Source organism: Castanea sativa, chromosome 3, assembly GCF_040712315.1.
Source record: "Castanea sativa cultivar Marrone di Chiusa Pesio chromosome 3, ASM4071231v1".
Lineage (NCBI taxonomy): Eukaryota > Viridiplantae > Streptophyta > Magnoliopsida > Fagales > Fagaceae > Castanea > Castanea sativa.
The window spans coordinates 33109361-33136656 of record NC_134015.1 but is presented as its reverse complement, the minus strand read 5'-3'; the positions used below and the strand labels follow the sequence as shown (position 1 = coordinate 33136656).

General features: G+C 43.5%; 1 protein-coding gene across 1 annotated transcript; it reads left to right on the top strand.

The window, feature by feature from the left end:
• Positions 1-12561: 12561 nt before the first annotated feature.
• LOC142627501 (uncharacterized) lies at positions 12562-25836 on the top strand. Its single transcript, XM_075801379.1, has 3 exons — positions 12562-12873; positions 12988-13117; positions 25405-25836. Exons 1-3 carry the CDS (start codon positions 12712-12714, stop codon positions 25446-25448), a joined length of 336 nt encoding a protein of 111 aa, XP_075657494.1. The 5' UTR covers positions 12562-12711; the 3' UTR covers positions 25449-25836.
• Positions 25837-27296: the final 1460 nt, after the last annotated feature.

The following is a 27296-nucleotide window of genomic DNA, read 5'->3' as shown; positions in this document are numbered from 1 at the left end:
TCCTAAATACGCATCTTTGGTCTAGAAAGCCATTGAAGGTGCTAAAGTGATCATAGTAAAAGGAGCTTGTTATCTCATTGGTGATGGAGTCTCAATCAATATATGGAAGGATTCATGGGTCCCCTGGATCCACAACTTCGTCCCTAAACCAAGGATAGATATTTATGCTTTCTTGCCTTCACCGTTTCACAACTTATTGATTGCGAATCTCGAAGTTGGAGAGCAACCTTAGTAAAAGAATTGTTTGAGCCTACCTCAGCCCAAGCTATCCTCTCACTCCCAATTACCTTCAATTCGAGAGCTGACAAACTAACTATAACCATCCCGAAGTCCCATGGGGAAAGCTGTGGAAGTTCATAGCACGTGAGAGAATTAAAATGTTGTTATGTAGGCGTTAATGCTCTACCCACTAGAAAGAACCTGATGTCCAGAGTTGCTGTCAGTGATCCAAGCTATGCTCCCTATGGCAGTGAGATTGAATCCTTCTGCCATTTATTTGTGACCTGTCCAGTAGCTCGAGAACTTTGGCATTCTACCTGCTAGGGTTTTAAAACAAATGGAGCTAATCTCACCACATGTGAGGACATCATCATGTTGGTTTTGAACCCACCTAAGATAGCAAACCCCTCTGTATCTCAATGGTCAATTTCCCTTACCATGGCATTTGTGCTTGAAGAGATTTGGAGCCTGAGAAATCATAAATTACATAATAAAGGTAATATCGATATTTTGAAGGCTAGCAGGCAACTTCATGCCAAAACTTTGGAGTTTCAATCCTTGATGGCAGTTGAGAACAGTTAACTAACAAGCTTATCCCACTTGTCATGGGAACCTTCCCCTCGAGGCTCGATCGAGATCAATATTGACGTAGTAGTCTCGGACTTAGTCACTGCCTTAGCTGTCATAGCTAGAGACTCTGATGGTAAGGTTATGAAGGTTTGGGCTAAATTGCATTAAAAGTGCTCCCCTCTCCAAGCTGAAGCTGCTGCACTCTTATGGGCGGTTCAGATTGCTGCTAGCAAGCAATGGAGCTATGTTATTTTTTAGGGTGACTCTAAAGTTTGTTTTGAGCCCTTAATTTCTAGAGACCTCCCATCTAATTGGTCCATAAGTAACATCATTTGTAATATTATTAGTATCTCTGATTCTTGTCTTCGTTTTAGTTTTCGATGGGTTAAGCGAGTATGCAACTATGTGGCTCATACAGCAGCAAAGCTTGCTATATGCTCCAACATGTCCTTTTTATTTCAATAATGATAATCTACCTGCAGAAGTTGTCTCTGCTTGTAAGGTACACCATCCTCATGTTCCCCTTGTTTAATGTTAATAGAAGATTACCAACAAAAAAAAAAAAAAAGACCAAGGTTTGTACAACGTTTTAAGTGTGACAAACCAATTTAGTGGGAGTTCTGCGACATACATATTATATGTGATATAGTATGCTATACCTAGAATTATGCCATTAAGTAGATAATCAATTTTGCCACTAACATTTTTCTAGGGTCATATTAAAAAACCAAATTCTCTTGAAATAGGTCAATCTATGACCCTAAAAATAAAATATCAAACTATATACCTAAACAAAACTGATGATGTGAAAATCGTCAGTCAAGTAGGTTAGTCCAAATGAGTCAGCAACCTCATCCCTGTGCCTGCAATTGTCGTGAAAAGCCCTCCTTAGGTGGTCACCGGTGTGGTGCTTGCCACAGAGTCTCCAATGATAAAGTCAGTGTATAGAAGCTTTAAGAAAGTATATGAGAGCATAGAATATCAGAGCTATGGCATATGTGTATCTGAGAAATGTACCTTGTCTGGTTCCGAGGGGTGTTTATATATAGCTCCATTGCTTCTAGCCGTTGTGACCTTTACTGTGGCTTTAGTGCTTCTTTTGTAACACCTCTGGGCTCATTAATATGGGTTTTAATGAGCTTCCAACGGTCTGATAACTAGTTTGTAACTGTCCGAGGTATTGAATCCTCTTTTAATGGCTTGCCTTCCTTCATCTACGAGGTGGAGGGGTGGACAAAGGTGCTTAATGGGTTCGTCTAGGCAAGGAGGTTTGTTGGACCTATCAGTTGCGCCCCTAGGTTCTGTGGTCGTCCTTACGTGTCATGATGACCGCTAGAAGATGAAAGGTTTCTTGTCCAGACATGACTCTTGGGGTTCCGTTCCGCATTCAATGCGTAGTGGCGGTGTCGTGCGCGTTGTGGCCGCGTGGCACGTTCTAACTGGTGGAGTTATTATCCCACTCATATGTCTCTTAGGTTTCTCGCTGATTTTCAGTTTTTTGTGCCTAGTTTTTAAACCTCCTTTCTTTTCTCTTTTCTTTTCCATTGCTGCTTTGTGTTTCTTCTTCCCCAAGCTATTCCTTCTGTGATTTCTTGCGTTTTTCCTTTTTGGGGCTGCTTTTTCTTGAGGTACGGCTTCTTCTCACCTTCTTTACTTTTCTTAGCATAGGCAATTTGTAAGGGTTTCTAATTTTGTTTTTTTGTTTTTTTTTTGGTTTTTAGAACTTTGCCTTTCTTTTTTTGTTTCTTGGGTTCCATGTACTCTAAAGTTAGGATACTTTGCCCCTCTATCTCACTTCTCTTTGGGGGCTTCTCTAGGAGTTTCTCGCACCTTTTGCCCTTTAGTTGAATGTTTTGTGTTTAGGGATAGTAGCTTAAGTGTAGTGTTGGCTGATCTGTTCCCCTTACTCCATCAATTTGTTAATTGGTTTGGGGAATTAGTGGGTGAGCAGAGAGTGATGTCAGAGGTGAGATCCAGTAAGCTTGAGACGGGGTTGTCGTCTAGCGATGACCTTATTGAGGTGGAGGAAGACACTGTGGCTTCTCGCCCAAGGAAGGTCAGGGCTTTTTCTACCTTCGAGGAGGAGTGTGGCCTGGATGCTGAGACCCTCTCTAGGTTTAAGGATAGGTTTCAATTTCCCAAGAGGGTTAGGATTCATCGTCCTTGTAAAGAGGAACGAGCTTGCCACTTTTCACCTGGGGAGGTGTGCTTCTACGAAGCTACTTTCTAGTGCGGGCTTAGGTTTCCTGTCCACCCATTCATTATGGAGCTTTTGGGTCATTTCAACATTGCTCCTGGGCAACTTATGCCAAACTCATGAAGGATAGTGATCAGCTGTATGGAGATATGGCTGGCTACCACTGAAGGAGATATGATCAGGGCGGACAAGTTCACTTACCTATATCGTTTAAAGGAGTCCAAAGAGTATGGGTACTATGAGCTAGTGCCTTGGGTCAGGACAGCTAGGATCGCCACTGACCTACCTTCGTCCTTCAGATATTGGAAATCTCGATTCGTCTTCGTGTCTAGGGATGATTGGAAGACTCCTTCTGATGAATTTTGGGGTGATGTCCCTAAGTTGTTTCGTTGTTGGAGAGCCCCGAGTCTAGGTGTGTCGTCTTTCTGCAAGTCCTCTTTCATTCTTTGTTCTTTTCCTTTATATATATATATATATATATATATATATATATATATATATTTTTTTTTTTTTTTTTTTTTCTTATCGTTGCTAACTTTCTTGTCTGTTGTCTCTATGTAGTTAAGAAACGTCCAAATCTTAAGAGCAAGTATAGGCATCGCATTGCAATAGCTGTAGAGTACACAAAGACGATTGACAATTTTGAAAACCTGGTTGATCCGCGAACCTTAGCTCGTCACTGCCTTGGTCCAGAGCCTTCCGCCTACATTCTGCGTGCTATAGAGATCGAGGAGAAGAAGAGTGAGTGTTCGTTCTAGCTAATTACTGCCTTGGGTTCTCTCTCTTCTATTATTATTATTATTATTATTATTATTATTATTATTATTATTATTATTATTATTATTATTATTATTTAAGTTTTTTTTACAAGGGATTCTTTTTTTACAGAGATGACGACAAAATTCAATCAGTCGATGTACGCCAAGATGAGGGCTAAGAAGAACGAGCCTCTTTCTAGCCTTGGGAAGATGGTGGTGCGAGTTGTGGAGTGGAGAAGGGGACTCCTGCTACCTCCGTCCCTAAGGTGACGAGGACGGCTTCTCCTGCTACGTTGGTGAAGGAAATTACCCAGTGGACGAAGAAGCCGCACGTGGCGAATAAGGGGAAAGAGAAGGCTTTTTCACAGTTGTCCAGTGTTTGGGACGATGCTAGCCTTGCTCTGTCGAGGTCACAGGATGCCTTCACAGCTGACGAGCTCAAGGCCTTCTTTGGAGTGCCCTCCAACGAGTTAGTGGGCCGTCACGTCCACAAGGTCATCTAGGTAATAAACTTGTTCAATTTGCTTTACACTTTCTCTCTTTTACATGGTTCTAAAAGTCGGAACTTCCTTTCAAGTTTTGGGGGAAACCATTCACATAACCTCAGGGTACTTGAGCTAGGAGGCTAAGGCTTCATCCACGGAGTCCAAGGTGAAGGATATGGAGGTGGAGCTCTCGAAGTTGAAGAAAGACCTTATCTTGGCCATGGACGAGGCCAATACTACCAAAGAACAGGCGAAGGTCCTGTCTGATGACCTGAGGGCGGAGAAGCAGCTGACCTTAGAGAAGGACGAGCAACTCCAGGCTGCAAGGGAACGGGTGAAGACTATTGTCGTTAAGTCCGTCAAGGCCTTCCAACAGACTGACGACTACAATACTGTGCTCTTCAGCTGGTCTACAAGGGCTTCGGGCTCTTGCGGCGATATCTCGTCATGCACCCTACTAACGTGGACCTAGAAAACTTGGACTTCGAGGCTATAGACAAAGAAATGGTTGCAAACGAAGCTACCCAAGCTACACAAGCAGCTGTTGTTATGCCCAAGGGAAATGTTCCAAAGCCTACTGAAGCTAATGGTGGAAAGGCTGGCGTTTGAACCTACAGATACTTTTATATATATATATATATATATATATATATATATATATATATATATATATATATATATATATATTGGGTGCACAATATGTTTTTGGGATTTTAATTCAGACATAATATATTCATTATTTACCTGCTTACTTTCCTGCTTCCGTTGTTTTGTTCTTTGTTATGCTTGACACTTCTTATCCATATGTGGTTCATGCTTTTTGCCTGTTTACCCTTAGATTAGGCTTGCATCCGTCTAGGCGGAATTTCATTACTTAGCCACTTTTAGGTGACTTATACCCATTTAAGGGATTGTCACTTGGCATCGTCAGTAATTTACATCCATCTAGGCTGGATCTTATTACTTAGCCAGTTTTTAGGTGACTTACACCCATTTAAAGGATCTTGTCACTTGGCTTCGTCAGTAGTTTACATCCATATAGGCAGAATCTTATTACTTAGCCAGTTTTTAGGTGACTTACACCCATTTAAGGGATCTTGTTACTTGCTTCATCAATAGTTTACATCTGTCTAGGAGGAATCTTATTACTTAGTCAGTTTTTAGGTGACTTACACCCATTTAAGGGATATTGTCACTTGGCTTCGATAGTAATTTACATCTGTCTAGGCGGAATCTTATTACATAGCCAGTTTTTTAGGTGACTTACACCCATTTGAGGGATATTGTCACTTGACTTCTTTAGTAATTTACATTCGTCTAGGCTGAATCTTAGTACTTAGCTAGTTTGTAGGTGACTTACACCCATTTAAGGGATTTTGTCACTTGCCTCCGTTGGTAATTTACATCCGTCTAGACGGAATCTTATTACTTAGCCAAAAATATGTATATATTTTTTTAGACTTCTTGACTTGTATATAGTACATTGAAATGTTAACTGAATAATACTTTTATTGCCTTGTTTCAAAACACAAATACAATCATCCGATACATTTATTGATGGTACCTCTTCAAATGTTCAATGTTCCATGGTCATGGTAGTTTCTTCTCGTCCAACGTTTCTAGGTGATAGCTGTATTGCTTGGAATAATGGGTGAGCATGTAGGGCCCTTCCTAGGTTAGGCTAAGCATTCCTTGGGTCGGGTCTTTGGTAGCAGGTGTGACCTTACGCAGGACGAGGTCTCCCATTATAAGTCATCTAAGCTTTACTCTCTTGCTGTAGTACTCGACCATCTTCTGCTGGTACCTCGTCATCTTATGGGATGCTCCGTCTCTGACTTTGTCCAAGCAGTCCAGATTGATTCTTAGATGATCGCCATTATTGCCTTTATGGAAGACACCTCGTCTTATGCTGGTGATTCCCACTTCGATTGGGATTACTGCTTCGGTGTCATAGGTGAGTCTGAAGGGGGTTTCTCCTGTCGGGGTTCTTGCTATAGTCCTGTATGCCCACAGGACATTGGGAAACTCCTCTGGCTTCGCGCCTTTTACATCTTCCAACCAAGCTTTGATGATCTTGGGCAGTGTTCGGTTCGTCACTTCCGTCTAACCGTTGGCTTGTGGGTGACTTGGGGATGAGAATTGGTTCTTGATCCCTAGCCCTGAGCAAAAGTCACTGAAACTTTGATTGTCAAATTGTCGCCCGTTGTCCAATATGATCGTCTGTGGCATCCTAAATTTGCAAACTATGTTCTTCCACACGAAGCTCTAGATCTTTGCCTTCGTGACAGTTGCTAGTGCTTCTGCTTCAACCCACTTTGTGAAATAGTCAATAGCAACCAGTAAAAATTTAACCTGTCTCTTACCTTTGGGTAATGGACTGACGATGTCAATTGGGCAAATGGCCATGGGGAGACAATTGGCGTCAGTCTCTCTGTTGGGTTGCATTGAAAATTTCCAAACCTTTGGCATTTGTCGCACCTCTAACGAACTTCCTTGCATCCTTCTGTATAGTAGGCCAGAAGTAACCTGTTCTGATAATTTTGCTTACCAAGGATCTTAGGCCTACATGGTCTCTGCATATTCCTTCATGGATCTCTTCCAAAATGTATTCGGTTTCATCCTCGTCGACGCACTTTAGGTAGGTCATGAAGAAATCTTTTTTATAAAGGGCGTCGTTCAGGATTGTGAACCTGGCTGCCCTCTTCTTGACTTTCCTAGCCTCCTCGGTGTCCTGTGGAAGTCATCCATCCTAAAGGTAGGACAGGATTGGGGTCTTCTAGCTGCTTTCGCTCTAGATTGCGAAGGTGAGGACCTCTTCAATGCTGGGACATTTCTGGAATTCCATCTTTAAGTCTGTACTTGTTGGTCCTACTTCTGACGACGCTTACTTCACTAGCTCATCTGCCCTCATATTTCGGCTTCTGGGGACCTGTGTGAATTCTACCCGATCAAACTCCTATGCCAAATACTTCTTCAGCCTTAGGTATTTTTACATTCTTTGCTTGATACTCCCCATTTATCTGCCCCACAACCAGCTTTGAATCGTTTTAGAAGAGCAAGTTTTTGGCTCCTAACACCTTTCCGACCCTTAATCCTGTTAGTATTCCTTCATATTCAGCTTCGTTATTGGTGTCGGGAACATTAGCTGAACTCCGTATTTGAGCATTTCTCCTTCTAAGGTGATGATAATGACCTTTACTCCGCCCTTCTTCCGGGCTATCGAACCGTCAATCTGGATTGTCCATTTTTCTACTTCGTTTGATGCCTCATCCTCGTCCGAGATTGTGAATTCGGTGATGAAGTCTGCCAATGCCTGGTTCTTGATAGCTGTCCTGGGGTGGTACTCAATGTCAAACTAGCTAAGCTTGATTGCCAACTAAATCATCCTTCTTGCAGCCTCAGGCTTATTCATGGACTTCTTTATGGGTTGGTCCGTCATCACTAGGATAGGCTTAGCTTGGAAGTAAGGGCACAACTTTCACAAAGCTACAATCAAAGCAAATGCAATCTTCTCGATCCGTGGGTACTTTGCTTCAACTCCTTGGAAGGCTTGACTGACATAGTAAATTGGGAGTTGCATTCCGTCTTCCTCCCAAATCAAGGTCGCACTCACGGCTGTAGCTGACACCGCCAAGTATAAATACAGGTCTTCTCCCTCTTTGGACGGGCTTAGGTGGGGTGGATTGCTCAGATATTGTTTAAGCTCCTAGAAGGCTTTTTCTCACTCTTCCATCCAGGTGAAAGTTTGCTTCAGCGTCTTAAAGAAGGACAGACATTTGTCCATTACTTTAGAGATAAACCTATTGAGTGCCTTCCTGTATGCTTCTAGACTTCCTTCACAGTCTTGGGCGACGTCATCTCTAGTATGGCTCGCACCTTCTCTGGGTTTGCTTCTATCTCTCTCTAGGACACCATGAACCATAAGAACTTCCCTGACACTACCCTAAAGGCACAATTACGGGGGTTCAACTTCATTTGATATTGCCTGAGAGTAGTGAACGTCTCTTAAAGGTCGTCTAGGTAAGTAGACTCTTCCTTGCTATTGACGAGCATGTCATCCATGTACGCTTCCATGTTCCTCCCGATCTGTTTGCTGAACATTTTGTTTATTAACCTTTGATAGGTTGCTCCTGCATTTTTTAGTTCGAAGGGCATTACTTTGTAGTAGTAGAGCCCTTGGCTTGTGATGAAGGCAATTTTCTCCTGGTCTTCTTATGCCATTTTTATCTAGTTGTACCCCAAAAATGCATCCATGAATGTCAGGAGTTTATGTCCTGCTGTGAAATCCACCAGCATCTATCCTTGGCAGGGGAAAGTTGTCCTTTGGGCAGACCTTGTTTAGGTCCATGAAGTCTACATACATCCTCCATTTTTCATTTGCCTTCTTTACCAGAATGACGATGGCTAGTCAGTCCGAGTAATAGACCTCGCAGATGAACTCTGCTGCTAGTAGTTTGTTGACCACGTCCATGATTGCCTAGTTTCGTTCTGGAGCAAAGACTCGTTGTCTCTGTTGGTCAAGCTTTCTCTGGGATCTACATTTAACTTATGTTGGATGATCTTTATGGATATGTCTGGCATATCCTCGTGGCTCCATGTGTAGACATCCAGGTTCTCTTGAGGAATTGGACTAGTTTCTTCCTCATCTCTGTACTTATGGTCGTCCTTACCCTTGTAGTTTTAGTTGGCTCTCCGTCTACCAGCTCCACAGTTTCTAGGGTTTCCACCTTCTCTTCCTCTTTCTCCTCGATCATCCACGTATAGTTTTCCTTTGCAGCTAACACAACTTGGTAGCATTCCCTAGCTAGCACCTAATCTCCTTTTACCTCACCTACGCCATTTTCTATTGGAAACTTTACCTTTAGGCAATAGGAGGATGCGGCTGCCTTCCAACGATTGAGTGTAGGCCTTCCAATGATCACGTTGTATGAAGAAAGATAGTCTACCACCAGGAAGTCTAGTTGACGAGTCAATTGTTGCAGGTAAGACCCCACTGTGACAGTCAGCATCACTATGCATTTGGGATACACTCTGTCCCCACTGAAACTGACGAGAGGAGACTCAAAGGGACATAGTCTTCCTGGATCCAACTTCAACTGTTGAAAATCAGAGAGGTAGATGATGTCCACGGAGCTACCGTTGTCGACAAGGATTCTCTTGGTCTTGAACCCCTCTATCATAAGCATTATAACCAGGGGGTCGTCATGCAGCTGCTTCACTCCTCTGGCATCTTCTTCCGAGAGAAGGATGTCCCTGTCCGTCCGTCTCTACTTTAGTGGTGGTATCCTATGGATGCTGTTCACCTACCTCTGTTGTGATTTCTTGAGGGATCTGAACGATCCTCCTATGATCGTGTTTATCTCCCCGATCGCACTCTGTGGACGATGGGACGTGTGGTCCTCGTCTTTCGGAGAGGCTTTGTGCTTGTCCTTGTTTTATCTCTAGATCTATTGGATTTCCTTTCTTGACATATTTCTGCAACTTCCCTTTTCGGATGAGTTCCTCTATCTGCTCCTTTAGGTCTCTGCTATCTTCTAGGTAGTGGCTGTGATCCTTGTGGAAATGACAATATTTCTTCTTGTCACGCACATTGTGTGACGAGTGCAACGGCTTTAGCCATTTGAGGTAATGTTCATCTTTAATCTACGCCAAAATTTTATAAACAGGCATAACTAAAGGGGTGAATTTTATTGTCCGAGGGGTTTTATCATCTTTCCGTTTGTTCCCGTCAGTATTCTGACAATCTGTCTGCTCCCTTTTTCTTCCTCTCTGGTTGTCTTCCTTTCATTCCCTCCCACTGGACTTATCTACATCTTCTATTGCCACTAGGGCATCCTCGGCGTTCATGTACTTCTGTGCCTTCAGGAGCATCTTTGTCATTGTCTTAGTAGGACTCTTCGCGAGTGAGACCATGAACTCCCTGGACTTCAAACCAACCTTAAAGGTTGTTAGCTGTAATTTGTCATCCGCTTCGTCCACCTCTATAGTTTCTCGAGTGGAATGCTTTACGTATGACCTCAAGGTCTCCTTTTCTCCTTGTTTAATGGTAAGCAGGTGGTCTGCTAGCCTTCTTAGGCGTTGTCCCTCAACAAAGTGGTGTAAGAAGGAATTTCCTAACTACTCGAAGTTGTCGATAGACGACGTTGGTAATTTCGTGAACCACTCCCTCGTAGCTCCTTTGAGAATGGTGGGGAAAGAAAGACACAGTATTTTCGTCAGGGGGTTGTTGAAGACCTAGAGTTATCTTGAAAGTGATGAGGTGATTCAGAGGGTCTTTTAGCCCTTCGAACTGCTTGAGCTGAGGTAGACGAAATTTTGACAACATTGGGCATTTCAAGACCGCCGTCGAGAACAGTGAATCCGTCCTCCTAACCATCCTATCTAGGCTTCGGTCTGTTTTTTCCTTAATTGTGCTCCTTAGCTCGTCTATCTCCTTTCTCATTTCCCTGAAAAGGTTTGAGCTTGGTCCTTCTGGAGTGGTGGGTCTCGGCGGTCATTCATTCTTTGGCTATCTTCATCATTATCCCAGTTGGTCCCACACCAGTTCTCCTCGTACTGTAGTCGCAGCCTCATCTCTTGGTTCTGTATGGTAAGCTCCTCCACACTGGCTGTGAGTGTTTGGATTTGTAGAGCTTATGCTGCAGAATCTTGGGAAGTATTGGACTCTATTTGGACTTGTGAGTTGAATGGAACTACGCTCTCGAACCTAAGTACGAAAATGTCGTCCCCATAAACGGTGCCAAACTGATGATGTGGAAATCGTCAGTTGAGTAGGTTAGTCCAGATGAGTCAACAACTTCGTCCTTATGCCTGCAATTGTCATGAAAAGCCCTCCTTAGGTGGTCACTGGTGTCGTGCCTACCATACAATCTCCGATAATAAAGTCAACGTATAGAAGCTTTAAAAAAGTATATGAGAGCTTAGAATATCAGAGCTATGGCGTATGTGTATCTAAGAAATGTACCTTGTTTGGTTCCAAGGGGTGTTTATATATGGCTCAATTGCTTCTAGCTGTTGTGGCCTTTATTGTGGCTTTAGTGCTTCTTTTGTAACGCTTCTGGGCTCATTAATGTGGGTTTTGATGAGTTTCTAACAGTCTAACAACTAGTTTATGACTGTCCGAGATATTGAATCCTCTGTTAATAGCCTGCCTTCCTTCATCTACGAGGTGGAGGGGTGGACGAAGGTGCTTAATGGGTTCGTCTAGGCAAGAAGGTTAGTTGGGCCTATCAAAAGCTATATATTATTATTCAAAATTACGGGTAGATGTCCATTTGCACACTTTAGTCACCAAAATTTTGTGCAAGAGCCAATCACACGAAGATATATGAAAAAGAGTCATTAGCTCTTACGTATCTCTGATTTAAATATATTAATACTTTTTTTTTTTTGTTGAGAAACCGGACCTAGAGGTCCTGATGTATTAAAAAGAAAAAACAGAAAAATTACAAAGAGTCTCGAGCGACTAAAGGAGCTATATTCTCAGGAAAGGAATTAGACCAAACCTAGAGCTCATGACCAGACTTAGGCACATGAAGATATATGAAAAAAAGTCATCAATACATTAATATTTTTCTTGTCCATAATTTCAAGCACTCGGATTAAATGCATGATGTTTTCCATCAAAAAAAAAAAGCGTGATGTTTCCTTCTTTGTTTTTATTGGTAGGTGTAATAAATATTGGGATATGTATTAGTAGGTTCGTCTAACTCTTTCTTTGTTTTGATTCAAGTTGTTGGTTTTGTTAGTTCATCTGTGATGTTTGGTCGGTCCCACGAAAACTTGATAAGAAAACGGAAGAATAAAAGAAGCTATAAAGTTTTGTTTCCTAAAATTCAAGCAGTTTTGACTCTAAATGGTAGTCTGCAACACGAGGAGCAGATGGAAGTCAGTGGGACATAATTTTCAAGGCCTTTACCTAGGGTCTACCCCCAAAAAATAAAGGCTACATCTGCATTTGGAGAAGTTATGAAGTTACATATCATTTGTTGATTATTTTATTAAAAGAATTTTATTTATTTAAAATTATTGAGTTAATAATTAATTTTTATTTAAAAAATTTTCTAGTCCAGCAATATTAAACATGAAAGTGTTTTAGTCACTCAAGTTTATCTTATGTGCGTAATTAATCCCTCAAGTTTGAAGCGAGCACAATTAGTTCTTTAAATTTTATAACTGAGTTGTATTGATCATTTTACTAACTGTTGTTAACGGTGTTACTAACGTGACTAATGGAACAATGACTTAATATTTTTTTTTTAATAATGTAACATTTTTTTAATTAAAAAAAATTTATAAACCAGATTTACACGTGAGAAAAAAAATTCACCGGTGCTAAACTAAAAAAATTACGTTCTACCTAATGTAAAAACCCGCAACGAGAGAGAGGGAAGAACCCAACCGCCGGCGATAGCAGGGTCGAATCCCAGCCGTGGTTATCTCCCAGCACCTCCTCCAGAAAGACTCCACAGCCCCACGATCCATGTCCAGGAAGCACCTGGTCACCATTGAGTGGAAGCAGATTCAAGCCATTCTCAAGTCCGTTGAGCTCCCATTTTTCTGCTCCACCACTTTCCCGCTCCAGATCCGCGCCGGTTCCGGATCCTCTCACCTACTTGAATCCGGTACCGTCCTCCCTATCAAGGCAACCCCCCCCCCCCTTTTTTTTGTTTTCTTTTCAAATTGTTATTAACCATTTCTTTTATTTTATTTTTTTTATAATTTGTTGCTTATTTTCTCTATTTTGATGGGTTAATAGATTCATAGGGACGAAGCTACTGGGAAGGTATTGAATTTGGTGTTTGTTTGGGCCGACGACGGGTCGGAGTTGAAGGTTGATGTGCCCGTTGTTTTCAAAGGAGAAGATGTTTGTCCAGGTCTTCAGAAAGGTATTTTTGCTTTTCTTTGTTTCAGATAATGTTTTGGTGTTTCTGGATTTCATGTCACAATATGATTCAATACATTAGGAATAGCTTAGAGCTGTATGCATTACATTAGGAAGTGGACCAATTTTGGGGTTTTTGGTTGCATAGATTTATTCTTCGAGTTGAATTAGTAAGACCAACCAAAACATGTGGCTGAACTAGTGAAGTTGAGTACAGTATTGCTTGCTGTTGTCTATGTGCCTTAATCTCCTATTAAAATGCAAATTTTAATTTTTTTATAAAGCACGGAGGCACATACAGCGAATGCCAATATTGTTGCAGCATATTTATCTATCCAAATTAAGGGGAGTTAACTAAACTTATAGATTTTTTCACCTAAACAAAGCAGCCTATTGAGAGTCAGTTGCTTTTGATTGGTTAAAGACTGGAATTTTCTTCTGGATTTTTAAACCAGTTGATTTTGTATTATGTTTATGATCCGAGTACTTCTATGTGTTTCCCAAAATAATTTGTGGGTATACATTGGATTTTGGTTATGATGGAGAATGCATAAATTTAATTGCAAATTGTAGGCAATTCGGAGTGAACAAAATCTTAAGGAGATCTACATATGAAGTTGTTGATTAAGCAAATTGCAGACGTGATTTTTAATATGAATACTGTAAGTGCACAATTGCACCTGACCCCAAGAACAGTTATGGGCTCAGGCCCAATGAGCCTTAAACAATATGAATTTGTAGAGTGTGGGCTTGAAACCCAGGTTAGAAGTGTTCAAGGATTAAATGACAAGCCAAAGATTGGTAACACTTGGAAACAACAAGGAATATTATAAATCAATCTGCTCGGACGTAAGCCGAGGGCTGTTCTTATATTATCTCTTTCTCTTTGTTTTCTTTTTCTTTTTAGATTACAAAAAAGAGAGTCCCCCTTTCTTGTTCTAGATTGCTCCTTAAATACTCCTCCTTTTGATACTTTGTACACGTGTTGCCCCAACTCCCCCTTAGCCTAGATATTTCTTTTCTCAGTGCCTTTGAATAGTAACAAGTTTCCCTTCCACTCGTTCGTGTGTCACTTCCCCATTAATGCAGCCTGTGGTGGCAGGTCTTTAATGTGAGGTGGCAGCCTTTATCCTTGGTATTTCTCTAACATCAAGAAGCTTCTAGAACATTCAAGGGTTCACCCCTTTAACCAATAGTCTTGACCGTGTCATTCTCAACCTTTACCATGAAGTCCTGTGTTCTCCGTGTCCATCCGAAGGAAATTCACTCCTCTGATCCTCGGATCCTCGGCGTATGGGCCGACCCGTAGTACTGACAAGTCCTAAACCCAAGAGCAGGTCGGCCTTCCTTAGCATGGCCCAACGGCCCATATTCCCATCAGGATCTTTTTACTCCCCACAATAGCCCCTCAAAACTCTAATTTTCAACGTCCGAGGAGAAAAATAGGGTTTTGACCTGACGAGAACTTACTCCACACACTTTGTGAATGGTTGCACGTGTGGAAATCGTTTCGCGTCCCAGAAGATGCCAGTTGGCGGTTTAATTTTCAAAAACACGCCCATTTATTGCTGTAAGTTACACTTTGTCCCCCACGTTCAACGGTGAGATGGGTATCCAACGGTCCTCGCTACTCCACGAAAATTTGGGCGGGACGAAAATAATTTCGAGGCCGCTTTTCCGCACATCGTGACGCTTCGGGAACCTGCGCCTTCATTTAATTTCCCAGGGGCTAATCCCATCAAAACATCAGCAATCATACTTTACCTGCAAAAAACCGTGGAAATTTGCACACCTTCAACTTTGTAAGTTCTTGCTCTCTCTATTCTTAACCTTTTCTCCTCGGATATAGTCCTCGGCTGTCTTCGTAGATATTCTCCCCTTTAGAGTTTAGCCTTTCGTTCTTTTCTAATGGGTAGGTTTAAGTGTCTAGTTGATACCGCCGCCGGAATGGAAGGCTTCAGAGCCAAATATCACATTCCCGGCGATGTAGGGTTAAAATATTGCCCGGCAGAAGCCGTGGCCGGTTCTAGGAAAGAGGGAGAGGTTATCATCCCAATGATAGCCTTTATAGAGGGTGGGATGACCCTCCCAATGAGACCTGTAACTAGGGAGTACCTTCGCAACCACCGGTTGTGTCCCGATCAATGCCTCCCAAACGTTTTTAGAGTTTTGGGTAGTGTCGATGCTCTAAACGAGCAGATGGGTTTAAACCTCACCTGGCACGACGTCGTCTTTCTGTACGAGTCCCATAAACTTTCAAATGTAGGTTATTACATTAAGTCTCGCTCCAGTGTCGTTAGGCTAATCTCCTGTCTGCCCAAATCCAACAAAGGCATGAAGGATGACTACTTGATCGTTTCTGGGAACTGGCACGACGGCCTCCATCGCCTGGGCTGAGATCCGGGAGATCTGCCAGGTGCGACACCTTAGGATTAACCTTCCCCTTTCCCGCACAAACTCCTCTAAAACTCACACAAATGCGTATTCACATTTATTTAGGTTTACTATATGTTGTGTGAATCTGACCATGTTCGTTTGATTTGGTGTCTTCTTTTGCAGATAAGCAACACGTGCGCCCACGCTTAAGCCACTGCAACGTTGCAGATCTTAACCGAGTACTGCGCTCCGAGGTGTTTGTCAGTGAGGACCTACAACTCAGAGCTGCTCATCTGATTCTAGGGTACGATCCCATCTCCTCGGACTTCCAGGAGATAGAAAACGCTATAATCGCGGGTGACCGAAGGCGAAGAAAAATAAACGTAGCCCGGCCCAACTTTTTGGACGACCGCGATCTCCCCGACGCCCCTCACACCGTGTTGTACAACCAGCCCATAGCGGCAGTTCCCCTCGCCGTACATTCTCAGGGCATTGCCATCCCGGAGGAGCGAGTGTCCTCTTCCAACACTTTGGACGAGGAGATAGAATAATTTTAGTTCGAGGGCTCTCCACGACCTCGCGGAAACCCATTTTTTATCCTCTCCGACGAGGAGGAAGAAGAAGAAGCTGAGGCCTCAGGGATTGCAGGTCTAGTGATAGCGCATCCAGACGATAGTTCAATCGAAGAAGAAATGGACACGCTTAAGGATCTCATGTCCGACAGAGGTGCCCGGGTGGCAAAGAAGGGTGCGAGGGGGTCCCAAGCTCATCCCGCCTTGCCACCACCTCCTCCTCCTCCAAACCTCGACACTAAGCCTCCCACCGACGATCCTAAGAAGAGAAAGGTGGACGCCGAGGTGGCTGGTGCGGGGAGAAGGCAAAGAAAATAAAGCAAAGAACCGTCCGCCGGCCCAAAGCCAGGCCGTACAAAGGCAAAGGGCGCGCCCGCTCGGTTGAGAGTGGGGAGATCAGAGAAGTGGATGAGGTGCGACGAGCGCCAGCCGTCTGGTCTCCTGAGTTGAGACTAGACGGCGCCCCTATTCCCCGCCACTCCAAAGACGTAGCAAAGGCAACAAGGCCACGCCCACCACTTAGCCGAGGTGGTGGAGCGATCTCTTCTGCTGCCCAAGGACATGGAGTCTTTGGAGAAGATGGGCCATCCGCAGCTATTCCTCTCGTTAAAAAGGGGTTTAGCTCTGGTAAGCTCCAATTGTACACTATTGTTTTCAACACTTATTTATAAGCATTTCGTTGCATTTAACCTTCTTAACCCTTTTCGTCCATCCAAGAAGTTTTTGCGGCCGAGAAGTTCGTGGAGGACTCTCGAAAGCGTGCCGGGATGGAGCAGGGGAGTTGAGACAAGAAGCAGAAAAATCTCCGGGCCGTGCCCCGCAGAAAGGAAGGCTCACTTCATACCGGGCCGATCCGAAGAGAGAGAGAGACTCGCGACAAGGCCAGCTTGAAAACAATGGAGAGTCAAGTGGAGGCGCAGCGTAAGCTCCTCCGTCAAAAGGAGGACGAGCTTGCCCAAATCCAACAGGCACGCTCCGATCTTGAAAAGGAGCTTGCGCTGGCTAAAGAGGAAGCTCACGCCCACAAGCACGCCATGGAGGCCGCGAAGAAGGCCGCTATCGAGGGGGTCATCAAACCCAAGAGGAGCCGACAGAAGCTTTCGCGGCCTTGTGCCGTGAATACACGCAAGTCTCGGGGAGGCCATGAATATGGCAGTGGGTTCCTGTTTCGAACCGAGGAAGCCCGAAAATATTTGGCTTCCCTAGACATTCAAGAAATTGAAGACCCTCCCCGCCCCCTCGCCTCTCCTACTCTTCCTCCCGTGGTTCAAGAGCTTGTTCCTACTCCTACGTAACCCGAAGGTTCCCATAAAGAGGAAGACAAGCGTGATGATGCCGAGAAGGAGGAGACCCCAAGCCCGGGAGCCCCTCATGCCTTCAACAAACAAAGGGAAACAAGCCTTATCAACCTTTGAAATGGATTTCCAAGAGTAATCGAGGATGGCAAAGCAGCTCCCATCAAGCTCCCCTTCCCTAGCTTAGGCCCGCCTATGAATTTTTATATCTCTCTTCTTTGTATATGCTTAATGAAAAACATTTTATTCGGCCTTCATTATTACTGCCTTTGCTTTACTTTATTTTCTTTATGTTTGCCATGAAAGTTCGTAATAACAAGTAGTTACAGGGAATGTCACTCCACCATGCAAACCATCATGACTTCAAAAATTATCATATAACTTTAGATATTAAAGCATGTCACCGTGCAAATAACTCACATAAAGATCAAACTTTTATAACCTGAACAGATTTGACACTTCAAAAATAAAGAACCGAAGATCCAATTTTAACAAATGGAGAAGTAATAATTTCCTTAACAGGTGTGATAAGGGCAAGGACACCAACAAGATTTGTGATCCGAGAATTGTACTTGGACAAGTTCTTGTTTGGTTATTGATGGTCATAACTTCAAACGTTAAATTTCCCAAAGTAGGAGGTCCGAGGACCCAACATAACTGAGGTTCTGTTTAACAAATGATAAGATATCAATTTCCACAAGGTTTGTGGTCCGAGGACTGCACTTAACCAAGTTTCTGTTTGATTCTTAAAGATAGTAACTTCAAATGTTAATTTTCCCAAAGTAGGAGGTCCGAGGACCCGGCATAACTAAGGTTCTGTTTAACAAATGATAAGATATCAATTTCCACAAGGTTTGTGGTCCGAGGACGACACTTAACCAAGTTTCTGTTTGATTCTTAAAGATAGTAGCTTCAAATGTTAATTTTTCCAAAGTAGGAGGTCCGAGGACCCGGCATAACTAAGGTTCTGTTTAACAAATGATAAGATATCAATTTCCACAAGGTTTGTGGTCCGAGGACGACACTTAACCAAGTTTCTGTTTGATTCTTAAAGATAGTAGCTTCAAATGTTAATTTTCCCAAAGTAGGAGGTCCGAGGACCCGGCATAACTAAGGTTCTGTTTAACAAATGATAAGATATCAATTTCCACAAGGTTTGTGGTCTGAGGACGACACTTAACCAAGTTTCTGTTTGATTCTTAAAGATAGTAGCTTCAAATGTTAATTTTCCCAAAGTAGGAGGTCCGAGGACCCGGCATAACTAAGGTTCTGTTTAACAAATGATAAGATATCAATTTCCACAAGGTTTGTGGTCCGAGGACGACACTTAACCAAGTTTCTGTTTGATTCTTAAAGATAGTAGCTTCAAATGTTAATTTTTCCAAAGTAGGAGGTCCGAGGACCCGGCATAACTAAGGTTCTGTTGAACAAATGATAAGATATCAATTTCCACAAGGTTTGTGGTCCGAGGACGACACTTAACCAAGTTTCTGTTTGATTCTTAAAGATAGTAGCTGCAAGCATCAGAGCTACTCATAACTTTGAAATATTAACTGACAAAAGCACATTTCATTAATAATAATACCTTCTAAGATTATTTACATTCTATGGACGTGGTACAATTCTTTCGTCTAGGTCAGCTAGCCTATACGACCCTATGCCTGCTACTGAAACAATGCGATTGGGGCCTTCCTACGGGTCCCGCCTACTCCCAAGCTGGGTTCTTAGAAGTGCCTACAACTTTCCTTAGTACAAGATCACCTGGCGCAAATGGTCTTAGTTTCACGTGGGCATCATATCCTCGTTTTAGGTTCTGTTGATAATAAGCCATTTGGACCATAGCTGCCTCACGCCGTTCCTCAAGTAAATCAAGATCTTTTTCTAGGAGTCCCTTGTTATTCTCTGGGCTAAAAGAACTCGTCTTTAGAGTAGGAAAACCAGATTCCAGTGGTATCACCGCCTCGGCTCCATAAGTCATAGAGAATGGCGTTTCTCCAGTGGACCTGCGCGGTGTGGTCCGATACGTCCACAGAACATGAGGGAGCTCTTCTACCCATCTGCCTTTCGCATCGTCCAACCTCTTCTTGAGCCCGTTGACTATGACCTTGTTAACGGCCTCGGCTTGCCCATTTCCCTGAGGATAAGCTGGGGTAGAGTATCTATTTATGATACCCATGTCACCACAATATTGCCTAAAGGCCTTGTTGTCAAATTGAACGCCATTGTCTGAGACAAGTGTATGTGGTATACCGAATCTAGTGACAATATTTTTCCAGATGAATTTCTTGGAATCAACATCTCGGATATTAGCTAAGGGCTCAGCTTCAACCTACTTAGTGAAGTAGTCTGTCCCTACAAGCAGCCATCTTTTGTTTCCTGCAGCCCTCGGAAATGGCCCTACTATGTCCAATCCCCATCGTGCGAAAGGCCAAGGACCGGAGAGGGTTGAAAACCCTCCAGGTTGATGAATAGTGGGCGAACCTCCGGCATTGATCACATTTTTTGGCATAGTCCCGAGCCTCCCTCTCGCATATTGGGCCACCAATAACCCTGAGTCAGGGCTCTATGGGCTAAGGACCTTCCCCCAGTGTGGCTCCCACAAATTCCTTCATGCAATTCCTCCAATAATGCTTATGTTGATTCGGGATGCACGCACAACAAGTACGGTCCTGAAAAGGATCGTTTATACAGATTCTGGTCCTCGGAAAACCATAAACGTGGCGCCTTTCAACGCATCTTTTCTCGCTTCAGATTTGTCCTCGTGAAGAATATCATTTTTAAGAAAAGTCAGAATCGGGTCAATCCAACTAGGCCTGTGCCTTATCGATGGATGCGAGGCGCGTTGGTAATGACAAGAGAGGTTCTAGTAAATCCTCAACGAGGATAACCCAAGGTAAACCTTGAGCCGAGGACGTTGCCGCATAGCTAAGGAGTCCGCATACGGGTGTTTCCGCTCCGAGAGATATGAGTTAATGCGAAGGAGTCAACCCGCCATTGGCCGGCGCTTGATCCGGGCCAAATATTCCCGCATCCTTGGATCTCTAGCCTCCATGGTCCCCGTGACCCGGCCGACCACTCGCCGAGAGTCCGAGAAGACATGAATTTCCTTCCCACCCATCTTACGTACCATCCGCATGCCTACACTAAGATCGCTTCATATTCGGCCTCATTGTTAGTAGCCGAGAATGCCAATCTCAAAGATTTTTCGAAGACAATTCCTTCGTGGACATTAGAACAAGCCCAACACCGTACCCTCTCTCGATTAGCACTTCCATCCACATACACTCTCCAAGCCGAGGCACTGCGGCCGTGATCACACCAACCGATTTTTCATCCATGTATGCTTCTTGTAGAGTTTCTTCTAACAATGGTTCGGTAAACTCCGCCACCAAGTCAGCGAGGACCTGGCCCTTCACCGAGGTGCGAGGCTTGTACTTGAAATCAAAGGCTCCCAAAATGGTTCCCCATTTTGCCACCCTGCCCGCAGTAATCAGCACCGCGTAACACCGCCTTGAGAGGCGCTCGAGCCGAACAACCACAAGATAAGATTGGAAATAATGAGGAAGTTTGCGCGTGGCATGGACTACGGCCGAAGCGCTTTTTCCGCGGCGTATAGCGCACTCGGCCTCATTCAAAGACTTACTAACATAGTAGACCGGTTTTTGCACCCCGCTTTCATTCCTTATAAGGACCCGGTGCTCACCGCATGGACGACCACCGCCAAATAAGCGAACAAAACTTCGTCCGCCTCGGACGAGAGCGTAACGGGTGGCCGAGAAAGATATTGCTTAAGCTCGTTGGAAAGCTAACTCGCCCCTCGGTCCATTGAAACCCTTTCCATTTGTTTAACAACCGAAAGAAAGGACGGCACCGGTCACCGACCGAGAGATAAATCTATTCAACGCAAAGAATCATTCCGTCAATTTCTCGGATCTCTTTTAGGTTCCGAGGCGGTAAATTCTGAATAGCCTTAACCTGCACTGGGTTTACCTCTATGCCCCTATGAGTAATCATATATCCCAAGAACTTTCCAGACCCCACGCCAAAAGAACACTTGGAGGCGTTAAGGCGTAGCTTATACTTTCTTAACATCTGGAAGGTGTCGGCCAGATCTGTCATGTGTGAAGGTACTGTCTTACTCTTCACCACCATATCATCCACGTACACTTCAATGGTTTTCCCCAATTGCTGTTCAAACATCCGGGTCATCATTCTTTGGTAAGTAGCCCCAGCATTTTTTAACCCAAATGGCATGACCTTATAATGATAGTTCCCAGTTGGAGTAATGAAAGCAAACTTTCTCCCCGATCCTCTAACGCCAAGCGGAATTTGGTGGTAACCCCGGAAAGCGTCCAAGAAACTCATCCGAGGATGTCCGACAAGAGCATCTACCGCGCTGATCAATACGTGGCATTGGGAACGAATCTTTAGGACAGGCCTTGTTCGCATCAAGCAAAGTCCACACATACTCTCCATTTGCCGTCGTTCTTCTTTTTAACAACAACAAGTATGAGCCAACCATTCGTGGTAGAAAACTTCTTGATAGCCCCCGCCCTTTTGAGTTTAAGAACCTCTTCCTTCACAGCCTCGAATGTTCTCTCGGAAGATCACCGAGGTGGCCGCCTCCTCGGAACGATGGCAGGATTGACGTTTAAACGATGACAAACGAAGCTCGATCTTACGCGCCCGGAGCCTCATAGGGGTCCCACGCAAAGACATCTATATTATTCTTCGAAATTCCAACAACTCCATCTTCTCTGGTGTGGCAAACGTATGCCAACTTGGAAGAACCTCTCTCGGATCATCTCGCTATTACAAACTTCTCTAACTCCTCACAAACACTTCATCTCCCGTCATCGCTCTAGGTGCCTCCGGAGCTGTTAACTGCTATGACTCTTGACGGGCAAAGTTGATGACTCAATTTCGATCGACGAAGCTACCGCGGCCGATATGCATCGCCCGGCCACTACCCGGCTGCCGAGGATTTCCTCAACATGCTCCCCCGAGGGGAATTTAACCTTAACGTGCAAGGAAGAGGAGAGCCTCCCAGAGCGAGCGTGCGCCCATGGCCTGGCGAGGATGGCTGTATATGGAGAGTACGCGTCAACGACAATGAAATCCACCTCAACCGTTTCTGTGCCGGATTGAACGGGTAAACGGATCTGTCCCTTCGGCACAACGGCTCTCCCTTCGAAGCTTATAAGTGGGGAGTCGTAAGGAGTTAGATCTTACAACTCCAACCTAAGCCCTTTAAATAGATCAGGGTACATGATATCTGCACCGCTGCCCTGATCTATCATCACCCTTCTCACATCATAGTTCCCTATCCTGAGGGTAACCACGAGAGCATCGTCATGGGGCTGGATAGTCCCTACCTTATCCTCCCTCGGAGAAACCCAAGACGGTAAAGTGCCCTTCAATCTCTTCGGCTCGCTACCCACATCCTCGGCCCGAGGATGGGAAACCGCCATCACCCTAGTGCGGACCCGAGCCGGTCCTACCAGTGGGCGAAGATAACATTAATTGTTCCCACGTCGGCCGAGATGAATTGTTCCTCTAGTTGTTCGAGCCAACTTGACCGACTCCGCTGGGCCGACACAAGTGCCGCTTAACTTTCCCTCACCGACGAGCTGCTCCGCATGGTTCCACAGGGTCCGACAATTCTCGGTAATGTGGCCCACATCCCGATGGTACCGACAAAAGAGGTTTTGATTTCTTTTCGCAGGTCCCCTCGCCATCTTGCCGGCCATCCGAAGAAGGGCTCTTACGAACTTTTTCTAGTAACTCGATGCACTCGGTTCTCGGAACACGCATTTATGCTCCGAGGTGCCGAGCCGGATTATCCGAAGTAATCCCTCCTCGGCTTGTTGTTGTGATATCTCGTCCGGCCCGAAATCCCTTCTCTCCCCGCGGGATAACCTTCTCCTTTCCCTTCCCCGCTCGCCGGTCTTCCTCTACCCTTTTGTACTCATCAATACGATCCATAAGGCGGCGTACGCCGGCGGACGGGCTTTTTCGTCAAAGACTTTCTTAGGTCGTGGTCGTAGGGAAGACCCACCTTAAAGGTATTAAGCGCCACCTCATCAAAGTCGCCATCTATTTCATTAAACATCTCCCGCACGGCCGGAGTATGCTTTCGTGTCTCCCCTTCCTTCATGGCCATGGATAGCCGAGTCCAATGGCCGAGGGACTCGCTACACGTAATGAACCGCGAAGCGAATGCCCCAGTTAGCTCCCCGAATGAGCCTGCTGCACCCCGATTTGAGACCGTTAAACCATCTCATGGCCACAGGTCCCAAACCGGAGGGGAAAACTTTACACATCGAGTCTCATTGTGAGAGCAGCACCGCCATCCTCTCGGTTGAAGTGACTCACGTGCTCCACCGGATCAGTCCGGCCATTATAGATGGTAAAGGTGGGCTGGGTGAACCTCCCCGGGAAGCCTCCCCTCTCCCTCCTCCGTGAAAACGGAGATTTAGAGAGTTGGTGCAACGCCCTACTCATAGTATCGGTGCCTAAGCCCCTAGAACGAAGCTTCTTACGTCTGCGGGTTGGCTGGTCGTCCTCCTCACCGGAGGACGTTGCACTGGTGGGGAGCGCGACCTTGAGCCGTAGCCACCTCCCCTATCCTTCTCCGAGGAAGAATTAGACGAGGACGGTGAAAACTTACGTTTAGCACGGCATAACTTTCTCTTCAAACGATTGATTTCCTTCTGCATGGATTTAGAACCCTCCTCGTGGGTGGTGCTACCCCCGCCATGAGTATGGCTAGCGCTTGGGTATTCTGTATGGACACTCCCTTCACGATCCCTTCGACGTTCAAGACGTTCGAAATGATCTTCCGGTTGTGATCCCTGTGACTCCGCATGGTGAGAGCCTAAGCCTGCCATAATATCCCTACCTCTTCTAGACTAGATTTCCCACAGACGGCGCCAATTGTAAGTGCACAATTGCACCTGACCCCAAGAACGAGTATGGGCTCAGGCCCAATGAGCCTTAAACAATATGAATTTGTAGAGTGTGGGCTTGAAACCCAGGTTAGAAGTGTTCAAGGATTAAATGACAAGCCAAAGATTGGTAACACTTGGAAACAACAAGGAATATTATAAATCAACCTGCTGGGACGTAAGCCGAGGGCTGTTCTTATATAATCTCTTTCTCTTTGTTTTCTTTTTCTTTTCAGATTACAAAAAAAAAGAGTCTCCCTTTCTTGTTCTAGATTGCTCCTTAAATACTCTTCTTTTTGATACTTTGTACACGTGTTGCCCTAACTCCCCCTTAGCCTAGATATTTCTTTTCTCAGTGCCTTTGAATAGTAACCAGAAGTTTCCCTTCCACTGTTCAGGTGTCACTTCCCCATTAATGCGGCCAGGGTGGTAGGTGCAAGGTCTTTAATGTGGAGGTGGCAGCCTTTATCCTTGGTATTTCTCTAACATCAGTGCTTCTAGAACATTCAAGGGTTCACCCCCTTTAACCAATCGTCTTGACCGTGTCATTCTCTAACCTTTACCATGAAGTCCCAGGTTCTCCGGTGTCCATCCGAAGGGAAATTCACCCTCGGCTGGATCCTCGGATCCTCGGCGTATGGGCCGACCCGTAGTACTGACAAGTCCTAAACCCAAGAGCAGGTCGGCCTTCCTTAGCATGGCCCAACGGCTTATATTCCCATCAGGATCTTTTTACTCCCCACAAATACATCAAGTGATTTAATGAAATGAGATTTTTTTTTTCTTTCTAATGCTAAATATTATGTTAAATAGATGAATGAAGATTTAGGAAAACATTCCATTTGTTTTTAGCTTGGATCACATCCTTGTATTTTTTTAGTTATTTGTACATATTGATCACATGCTGGCACAACAGATTTCTACCGATATGTTGATAACTTCTTGATTTTGAAATTATGTATCACATTCTTTGTTTTTCTTAAGTTCTAGAAAATTCTTAGCTGGTGTTCTGGAAAAGAATTCCATATTTGATATTTTTTATTGTTATTAGTTTCTCCCATTTATCAGAAAATTCTTAGCTGGTGTTCTGGATTTTGACAGCTGGTTGTGTTTATGTAAAGTCACAAGTCATGGCTTTGATCTAAAGAGAAAACATGGCTTTAGAACATGCCATCTATTATAGGAAGACATTGTTTCAGTGGGTGACTTATACTACATTAATTGGATGCCACACACATAAAGGATTAATAGCAAAGCTCATCACTACACTCCCTGAGCATATGCTACTGCAGAAAGACTTGGAGATGCTTCCGCTGCAGGGATGTACAAGCTACTTTCTAGCACTCTTGATGGGAGAACATCAACTGTCTCAATATATGCCTTACCTTTATGTGTATAAAAATCAGCTTTCAAAGCTACAGACTTCCTCCACTTCCTAAAATGTTGTAAAAATTTAATGTACATTGGTTGTGGGATATAGGATGCAAATATAAAATTTATAGTTTTGGAATGTTCTACAAGCAGATTCAAAGATGTACTCTTCTTTTCTTTAAATTCTTTTCACTGGAAATAATGATGGTTCATTAATTCATCATTGATCTGGTAGATAATTGTGATTTGTTTTGATAGATAGATATATAATTGTGATTTGTCAGTAGTAATAAATTATTAATGTTGATGTAGAAATACTGGTAACATGACCAAATGACAAAAGCTGCTGCAACTGCCAAAACCCCCAGCACCATCTTGGCAGCTCAATTTTATTTGCTTCTTAGATATATTATTTGAATCATACATAAACAATTGAGGCTAGATTCTAATTCTTTCCAAGAGAGGCTGGTAAAGTATACTTGAAAAGCTCCAGCTTTGAGTGCAGCCATGATATTGCCCCTGCACTCACTCTATGCTTCATTTGGATGAAAATAACAACTTCATTTGGTTTGGCTCTTGAAAATGATGACTCAGCTAACTCAAATGAGTTAAGAGTAGTAGAAAAACATTTCAATCATCCATGCAAAGAATACTACAACTAAGAGACAATACTACATTGTTTACTGTACTTGTGACAGCCAAGATAACTTGTTGATGGCATATATATATATATATATATATATATATATATATATATATATATATATATATATATATCAAATCAGTTTCATGTAACATTCTAAACCTCAACTCAGCCTCAAAAGAGTCAAAACTAAGTTGCTATAAATGTTCATTACATCAACATCATTAATACACTTCACCATGTTCATTACATCAACATCATTCTCCAAAGGTTTTAAACCACCTGCAAATGGCATAGTAGGCGCTCTATACATAAATACATCATTTTCACCATACCCAAAATCTTTGGCCTTATTCCATATCTCAACAAGTGACATTTCATCAGAATTATTATCTTCATATATCTTTATCTCCCCTCCTTTGTATCTATATGGGTTATTCCTAATCTTCCCCCAATAGTAGAGGGTGATTGTGAAGTCAAAGTCATCCATCCCTACAACAAGAGCAAGGAATTTACCATTAAAAATAGACATAGCAAAGGGCTGGATCATAAACATAGTCTTAGCCAAAACAGATACAAACACGGGGGAAAAAAAATCTAACATGGACCTTGATTGAGGTGAGATACCAAAAACACTATACAGTCTTCTTTTTGTTAAAAATTTCTCTTTCTATAATAAAAAGACAAACTAAATAACTAATATAAAAAAATCATTAATATCAGAAATTTGACTAAATTTTCTATTTAATTACTGGGCAGGAAAAGTTAAACTTTTCTCATGTTCAAAATTCATTACAAGGATGCCATGCTTACAAAGTAAATACTAAATTCAATATTGGCTTTAACAATTTGCTCTTTTCACCAATAGCTCTCCTAATTCTTGGATTAGAGAAATTAGCAAAACACACACAAGACTAATTTCAATCTAAAAGAAATCCTTTTTTTTTTTTTCTGGGATGAACAATCTAATAAAAGCAAT

Coding starts and splice junctions, on each gene's coding strand:
- LOC142627501 (XM_075801379.1), top strand. CDS start 12,712: ATGTCCAGGAAGCACCTGGTCACCATTGAGTGGAAGCAGATTCAAGCC. Junction 12,874..12,987: donor GTACCGTCCTCCCTATCAAG/GCAACCCCCCCC, acceptor ATGGGTTAATAG/ATTCATAGGGACGAAGCTAC. Junction 13,118..25,404: donor TTGTCCAGGTCTTCAGAAAG/GTATTTTTGCTT, acceptor GGATTTTGACAG/CTGGTTGTGTTTATGTAAAG.